General features: G+C 34.2%; 1 protein-coding gene across 1 annotated transcript; it reads left to right on the forward strand.

Moving 5' to 3' along the window:
* Nucleotides 1-1,517: 1,517 nt before the first annotated feature.
* LOC134751618 (zinc finger protein OZF-like) lies at nt 1,518-8,693 on the forward strand. The gene is made up of 8 exons (XM_063687097.1): nt 1,518-1,699; nt 1,902-2,535; nt 3,106-3,254; nt 3,993-4,117; nt 4,827-4,944; nt 5,335-5,450; nt 6,523-6,660; nt 8,569-8,693. Exons 1-8 carry the CDS (start codon nt 1,595-1,597, stop codon nt 8,657-8,659), a joined length of 1,476 nt encoding a protein of 491 aa, XP_063543167.1. The 5' UTR covers nt 1,518-1,594; the 3' UTR covers nt 8,660-8,693.
* Nucleotides 8,694-9,139: the final 446 nt, after the last annotated feature.

Below are 9,139 nucleotides of genomic sequence, written 5' to 3' on the forward strand. Positions count from 1 at the left end.
CATCGTCACTTGATTCGCCGAAATTATGAAACTATATTTTTTTGTTTACTGTATTGGGCTCCTAGTAAAAGTTTTTCAGTATGACCTACATTTACCTCTCATAGCATGGACAAACATGATAAAATCAGCCTAAGTGCTCAGAGGAATAGGTACGATTAGAGTTAGACCAAGAAAAGTCTGCAGCGATTTTGAGAGCATGATTCGCAGTGCAATTAAGTGTTATTTTAAACGTCAAACTTCTATGAAATTATGAAGTACGTATAAATAACACTTGCAATGCGTGGGCTATCAAAATCGCTGCAGATTTTTCTTGGTCTAACTCTAACTGTATCCTCGTTATTATCAATAAATAAATAAAAAATAAATAAAAATGTTTTAAGGGTTAGATGCCCTTCTACCGTGATCGCTTTTCCCAGTTGATAGCTATAAAAGGCACCGATGTAGTGTATACATAATTATTGTATTGAGTGTATTGTAATAAGTACTTTATTATTAAACTAGCGACCCGCCCCGGCTTCGCACGGGTGCAATGCTGACGTATTATACATATAAACCTTCCTCTTGAATCACTCTATCTATTAAAAAAACCCGCATCAAAATCCGTTGCGTAGTTTTAAAGATCTAAGCATACATAGGGACAGACAGACAGCAGGAAGCGACTTTGTTTTATACTATGTAGTGATGATAATATACTGAAACGAGGTTTAACTTTTACCTCCGACGTTTCGATTGCAATGCAACATTGAACTTGGGTAAGGTCAAGACTCCGAAGCAAAGAATATAATACTCATCCGAAGGGTCAGAGTGGTCAGAGGATGGGCGCGGGATATGTCCACGACAGATTTTATAAAGCGAGGTTTAGAGTATCAAGAACTTGCATGCAATTTTCATTACATTGCGGTATCTGATAAACATTTTGAATGCAGTTTACCTTAGTAGTCAGCAATGTAACGTAAATTGCATGCAAGTTCTTGCTAGTCTAAACCTCGCTGAAGAGGGTAATAATACACAATTTTGGTTTCATATAATTTAAGTTTATTTAGCAAAAAAAGACAGGAAAAGAAGGGAACGGTAGTTTTGTATTGAAAAATTTAAATACGCCTCTGCCCTTGGCTTAAAATACTTGGCTTAAAGGACTCGCATCCAGGCCATAAATGTTAAAAAAAAAAAAAAAAAAAAAATTGGCTTAAAATACTCGCATCCAGGCCATAATTGTTTAAAAAACTGCCTGACACTTAAAGGAGTACATTTAAAAACTACAACTTATCACTTACTCATCAAGTCAACCTTCTTATATTAAATGTATTAAAACCTGTATATCTGCATTAATTAAAATCATATTAAACAAATAAATAAAAACTAATTAATATGTTTGATAACTAAGTACAGTACAGTGTAATAAAGGTAAAAATTATTATTTTGAATTAATCCGAAATACTAGTTTGGAAGTTTCTGAACGTTACGTTATTATTTGCAGCCTCAGTTTGCAGCAATGCTCGTTTGTTTCGGTTTTGTTATTTTTAATATTTATCGAAAGAAACAAAAGCAAATCATATAATTAAAATAAATAAAGATTATGGATTAAAACTTTACAATGTCTGACATTTGCAGACTCTGTTTATCATTTTCTAGTGATAATATGCGGCCTTTGACTGATTGTGATGGTATTGTGTATAACAGCATAAATTTTAAGATCCATGTAAGTTTGTATTTCCGACTAATTTACGTGTTATCTTTAATATAATTAACATTGGTTAAGGCATGTAACTATTTTCGCTTTAACTTAATTCACTAGTTTAGTATTATGCCATGAAATTCTATATTTAAGTAATGTAAGTATAATAACTGTGTATAATTGTCTGTCTGTTTAATAACTGTGTATTTAATATTGAATTTTACAGATTCCCCTAAACAATATATTACCAACTCATATATGCACCGTATGTGTTAATAAGCTGACCGAATTTAATAATTTTTGCTTGCAAGCACAAAAAAACCAGGAAAATCTGCTTAAGGAACTAAAGAAAGGAAAATATTCTTTAGACAAATTTTATGAACATATAAAAAATCAAATCAAACAAGAAAAAGAAGCCATAGATAGTGTAAAAGAAAATGAAGTTAATTCAGTACAAATTAAAACTGAAGATCTGAATTCAGATTGTGATGCTCATTTTGATTCCGACGATGATGTACCACTTTTAAAAACAAGAGATAGCAATATTGAAGACACACTGAATACAAATGTTACTAAAACTGAAATAGAAATTTCAGAGACAACTGTTTCTGCAAAAATTTTTAGTTGCAAATGTCTTACATGTTTTGAAACATTTATTAGTCAAAATAAATTGTTAAATCATTACAATAGTGTACATAAAGTCAAATCGGAAACTAAAGGAAATCAGTATACACAAATTGATAATGATCAAAAAATATTATACAAATGTAATAAATGTGATAAAACCTATGATAATGTAAGATCGGTAAATAAACATGCAAAAATACATTGCGATGAAAATTTCCATTGTAAAGTTTGTGGTGAGTACCTATAGTTTACATTTATGGGGTTCCACTTTGCACATTGTTTATACAATAATGTGGCTAGTTATGGCTGTCTAAAAGAAATATTTCGGCATTACTTTGATAAAATCTTGTATCTCACAGAAAAGGCAGGCAGTAACTCTGTATGCATCCCATATATAGATACCACATTATTTTCCTTTTGATTGACAGAACATGATACAAGTTTTTTCAAAAGTATTGCCGATTTTAATTAAATATTTCCTTAACATTGCTTACCTTCTGCTAAACATTGCCTCTGCTGCGATGCCAAGATTCCCTCTTACATTATTAGGAATAAGATATAGATAGCTGTTGTGTAGAGAATATAGTTGTGTTGTTCTCAAGAACATTATCAATTTACTATGGGGAATATTCTCGAGCGAGTACATTTCCCATACAAAAGGGAAAATATTCTCGACAACGGCACAACTCTAGTAGATAATCACTGTTTATCATACCAGCAATGCTGGCATGATAGAATAATTAATATAATTATGTTATGTTATGTTTATGTTATGTTTATTTTTGTTCTTTTGATCACTACAGGAAGGACATATAAAACGGTATCAGAAATCATAAGACATGGCAGAGCTCACAATGGCATGAAAATGTCTTGCTCGTTGGGATGTGGCTTCGCTACAGTGTACTCCGGAGCTCTTAAGAGTCATGAGCGAAGGCACAGAGAGGAATTCAAGGTAAATTTAATGTTCTGCTGCTACTGTGCTGTAAATATAGTAACCATAATCATGATATTCATGATTTCGACCCATGCCACCGTGACCAGATAGCCGAGCGGTTCAGGCACCTGTCCGGTAAACGGGGGCGCTGGTTCGATTCCAGCTCTGGACACTGGAGGCTTAGGTCATTTTTTCCTTTGTATATGACATTTATTTCAGTTTATAGTTTAAATAGTTGAAAAAAGTTCTTAGAATATTCATGATGTTGACCATGTGGCATGTAGGCATCTGTCAATTGCTTTCATGGATGGCACCAGCATAGGTTTACCTCTCTAGTATTGATCTATCTATGAGATTTGGCTCAAAGAATTTAACAATATTTGTAGAACTGACAGGTAAAACCTATGCTGGCGCCACCTGTAAAATATATTTCATTTATACTAGGGTCCACCTAGTCGTGATACGAAAATTTTCAATTTTGGCTCTTGCGTCGTTAGTAAAGGGATAAAAAATGCAGAAAAGGTATCAGATATTTGTCATTTTGAACTGAACAGAAACCTACTAGAAGAAGAATACGGGTTTTGAGGAGTAATGGATTTTATAAGTCAAGCCTTACAAAAAGTTTCTTTGTAAACCCTTGAAGAGTATATACTATAATACAGAAAAACTTATTTTTCTGTCTTAATTTTTGCATCATGAATCAATAAAAAATCATTATCCAGTAAAAACATTGTTATAAAATAATGTTTTATGTAGTACAAATGTGAGACCTGTGGAAAGAGCTTCCAAGTGAAGACCTGGTATGAACAGCATCAGAACACACACACCGGGGCTAAACCATACACCTGCGATATGTGCGGCATGGCGTTTCATATGGACAGGTATGTAGAAAATGTGACAAAATTAAAGTCTTTCAGTATAAATGTGAGGCCTGTAGAAAGAGCTTCCAAGTGAAGACCTGTAACCTTACCACGACTGCCTTAACAGTATCAAACTGACATATTTGATGACGTCTGCGTAACTTACTTTCTGTACATCTCGCTCACACTAATATGCGAGTACAAGCGAGGTGCATAGAAAGTAAGTTTCACACACAGTAGCGAATATGTCAGTGTCAAACTGGTGGTAGCCGTACTGCTATGAACAGCATTAGAACATACACACTGGGGTTAAACCATATACCTGCGATAGCTGCGGCATGGCGTTTCATTCGGACAGAACCTAAGAATTTAGTAGTACCTTCTGTATAATAACTATTAAATTTAAAAAAAAAACCTCTACGCTATAATCCAAAAATATCAATTTTAAGCCAAAAATGCCTAACATCATTTTGGAAAAGAGCTAATATTAGGTACTCTTCAAACTGTTGGATCGATTTCTATCAAACATAGCTAAGAACCACTGCAAGGAAACTCGCTTTCTCGTAAAAAAACGGTCCATCCGTTGGAGACCTACGATGCCAGAGACAGACAGACAGACATTGGCGTCAAACATATATCACCCCTCTTATTTGCGTCGGGGGTTAATAAGGGTAATTTAAGGGAGATTTTACAAATGAAACGAAATTTACAATGATTTCCTATATAACAGGTACCTGAAGGCGCATTGCAGTGCCGTACATCCTGGAGCGTCCTCAAAGAAACGTTACGTGTGCGTACACTGCTCCGAGCCTTGCGGAACTATGAAGGCACTTACGAGGCATTTGAAGGTATTAAAACACTCTGGACGTGGCAAAAAAAATGTTAAAAGAGCAACAGACGGATAAACTGACCTTTTGAGACTCTTAGGGTTCCTTGGTTACTACGAAATCTTATAAAGTGGTAGCATACCTCTCAGTTAAGTCGTATTTCTTTATTAAGGTATGTAATAAAGTTATTGTTATGATAGTTTATTTATATTTTGTTTACATTTATTGCCTGAATATTTTAAACTAACTTTAATGAGTTACCGAGAGTTAAATCACTCATTTTCGGGCGCTGAGACGTCTTATGCGTTAACCACCATTACTAGTGTCGTGACGAGTGACAACGGTTTTATTAGATAGTGAGAATTCTGTATGTAGGACTTTTTCATATCATCTGATTACTACTTATTTCAGGAGCATGGAATAACATCCAGTGTACTGTGCGATCTGTGTGGTAAAACATTATCCAGCTCAGAGCAACTCGCCATCCACAGGAGGCTACACACAGGCGTAAAACCATATTCCTGCAGGTCTGTCTATTTTATTTACTTTTAATTTAGTTGCCATTATAATTACTTGTTAATCATTGTTACGTTCATAATAGTAAGTTGTGAAACGTCGTGTTGCGCGCGCTTAAGCGAAGCACCCAAATCGCCACACAAAATGAGCCGCCTCGCGAGGAAAAAGCCGCGCAAAGCAGCTCGGTCGGTGACATGCCTCGCCCGAGGCAATGGGGCCGTGGCACATCTACACAGACCAAGCTGCTTCGCGCGGCAATTTCGTTCTGTGTGTACTCGCCTAATCAATATTCGTACAATATTACCGGCCTCAAAATGATCTTAATTCTAAATAACAATACCGGTTCCAGCTTCTGTTGCTGCCCGTAGCAAATAATTTGTAACTGTCTTCTTTTAAGGATTATTTGTGCCATTTTCAACCAAAAAGGTATTTATTGTCGGTTGTCAATAAGGCTATTTCCATATAACTCCAATTCCAAATTAACATTTATTACCTTAATTTTTTTTTACCTTAAATTTTTTTAACAAGCAGAAACGTCTGCGAACGATGCTTTTAAGCTTAGAATAAATTTAAAAGTGGAAAAATTACTGCCTTGGGTGAGACTTGAACTCACGGCCTCTGGATCGATACTCCAGCGCTCTGCCAACTGAGCCACGAAGACCTCATCCATAGTCAGCGAATCTTTTCACCATATGAGTCTAGGGGACCTAGCGACATCTGCCGTAAGAACGTAACACTATTACCTTATTGAGTACCAATAAAGCTGCCTGGAGATGTCGCACAACTAAAAATAGCACTTAGCAATTAGCACTGTTTTTTTATATATATATATATATATATATATATAGAAACAGTCTTATAAAACATGTAGGTAAATAAGCTGACAGCTAGAATTTCTTACAATGTAGACCTATAGTTTCCTGTATGTAAGCATTTTTTTTAATAAACTTAATACTATGAAATGCTATCTGACAACAACTGTGAAATTAACAAATAATGAGATAACTTAACCTAACTTTCATACTAATTTAATAAAGAATAACTTTCTTCTTATTGTATTGTATATCCTCAACCTTATTTCAGCATATGCCACAAAGCATTCGCAAAGCGCTCCAATCTAAAACTACACCACATCACGCACAGCGGGGAGCGCGCGCACGCTTGCACAGCGTGCGGCAAGCGCTACAGCCAGCGTAGCACGCTGCACAGACACATGCATAGGTACCAAACATAAAATAATATATTTTTATAGTTTTTTTTTTTTTATACACGGTGCCCATGAGGAAAGGGAAAAAATTTAACAGCGTATTCCCAAAGATAGATATAACTCCGTAATAGATGGATACAGTCTAAGGAAAAAACGTGCCTCGAAAATCAAGAAAATTTGATTCTCGTTCAGAGGGCGCTACTAGTTTTGGCCTACAGTCGTATAGATGGCGTTGACAGTTTCGTTAGTTATTTAACAATTTTAACGCATATCAGTGAAAGAACATGGGTCAGAATCATAAAAATAATTAATGCAAATAAAAAAAATCATTTATCTATATTTAAATACATTCTATCGTATTTTTATAAATCTTCATTTTAGTTTTAAAGTGTGTCGACAGATGGCAGTGAATTTACTGGGGTTACAAAATTTACTATGACAGTACCGCTCTAGTATAAGTAACTCTATGGTATTCCTGACTATATTTAAAGTTAAAAATGTCATATAATGTTTGCTGGATTCGGCTTTGTTTTTGCAAAATATCCATTTTTGTGTAAAAACGTTTAAGTAAATCACCAGTATAAAACACCTTGTTGACGTATTAACCGTCAGAATATTTGAATATTTTCTGTCAACTCGCCCTAAGGCACTTTTATACTAGAGAAGCAAACGTTATGTATTTATTATGTATGAAAATTAAAAAAAATTTAAAAACATAATTCGACCTTGGTTCAATTTTTTCCCTTTTCTCATGGGCACCGTGTATAAAACATATTCAGCAAATAGACCACAGGGGCACTTTTACATGTCAAATTTTTACAAGCAATAATAATGAGGCAGAGGCAGGCCAAAAAGGAGATGGCGAGACGACCTGGACTCTTTTTGTGGCGTAGATACTTTGTTAGAGATGTATCCAGTCTACATGTCGAACTACACAAAAAAAAACTTTAATAAAAAAAATACAAAGAACAGACAAGTAGGTACAGTGGAAAGCAAAAATATCGATCCAGACAAATGGCTCAAAAATATGTGAACTCGACTTTATTGTCTAAGGTGTAAGAGCTACACATATTTTTGAAACTTTGGGAATATATATTATATATATATTTATGCCCTTGACTGTACTAAAATTGATTAGAGATGTAGTCTCTAGGTGCTAGAGATAAAATATATATAATAAAAAAAACATCAAATTATCCTTAGAGATGTAAAGGGTCTCCAAGACTTGAATTGTTATATAAATAATTAAAAGACAAGAAATGTCAATGTGTGTCAAGAAATACCTGTTTTATCGCCTAATTTCATTTTTCAAATTCCCAACCAACGCACAGAACTTTTGTTTTAGAAATCATGGCCATCTGTATAGTAACGTATTTTAAGAGGTTTAAGAGTAAATTGCATTGTAATTTAATAATTATACACACCTAAAACACTTTTATTATGTTTTCATTGTAGTTGTGCCTGTGACAGTGGTCAGACGAGCGTAATTTTGAGTTTAGAAAATAAAAAATATACAGCGCCATCTACAACAATGATATGACTCGCGATGATTATCAGTCTACTATATATTTAAGGCGGTTCCCTGAGCCAGAAGGCGAAAAATCTCCTTATATGATCATGTTTTTCTAAGAGGCGTTGATATTCGTAGACGTGGAAAAAATATATGTAGTTCTTGACTTGATGATAATATATCTTTAACAACATGCCTTTAACAGCCTGACCAGGAATATATGATCACGCGCCATGTTGCGGAATTTCACTGGAACTATTTTTTTCATACTATACTGAACTGTCACCCTGCGTACATACATGCGCAACAACAGCGCCCTCTTGACAATGATCATATATTACTGGTCAGGCTTACTTGCTTCTGGCTGTATTGAATCTTATTTATCATTTATTATTTCAATTATTTGTTACAGGCACCATTCATCCGAAAAGAAATGCCCAAAATGTGATGCCACATTCACCACCCACACTGAACTTGAAGTTCATCAGAAAATTTGTTCTTGATGTTTTTTTACTAGTAATAAATATTTTTTCGTAATTGACTTTTTTCATTTCTATACTTATCTCGTTGCTATTCGATACTATTGAGATAAATGTAGGTAACTTGTCAATAATAATCATAATTATCATAATCATTTTATTCGTAAAGTCAATTTACATTTTTTTTCTGTTTAGTTAGCAGTGGTGTGGTATTTTTACTATTATGCTCTTGTTATGCTGTTAAACTTGTTTGAATGAAAATAAAATAAATGTCTGTCTGGACACAAATTTAACAGTTGCTGAAAATAAATAATCCTTACATCGTAAGCATAATCCAACTGAAATTCAGTCATAAAATTTATAAAAAAATAAATTCAATTATATAAATTGAATACTATAGTTGGTCAAGCAAATCTTGTCAGAAGAAAAAGGCGCGAAATTCAAATTTTCTATGGGACAATATCCCTTCGCGCCTACATACTAACCACCTATACCTATACCTAT

This window comes from Cydia strobilella, chromosome 22 (assembly GCF_947568885.1).
Source record: "Cydia strobilella chromosome 22, ilCydStro3.1, whole genome shotgun sequence".
In the NCBI taxonomy this organism is placed as follows: Eukaryota; Metazoa; Arthropoda; class Insecta; order Lepidoptera; family Tortricidae; genus Cydia; species Cydia strobilella.

Coding starts and splice junctions, on each gene's coding strand:
- LOC134751618 (XM_063687097.1), top strand. CDS start 1,595: ATGTCTGACATTTGCAGACTCTGTTTATCATTTTCTAGTGATAATATG. Junction 3,255..3,992: donor GGCACAGAGAGGAATTCAAG/GTAAATTTAATG, acceptor TGTTTTATGTAG/TACAAATGTGAGACCTGTGG. Junction 4,945..5,334: donor CACTTACGAGGCATTTGAAG/GTATTAAAACAC, acceptor TACTTATTTCAG/GAGCATGGAATAACATCCAG.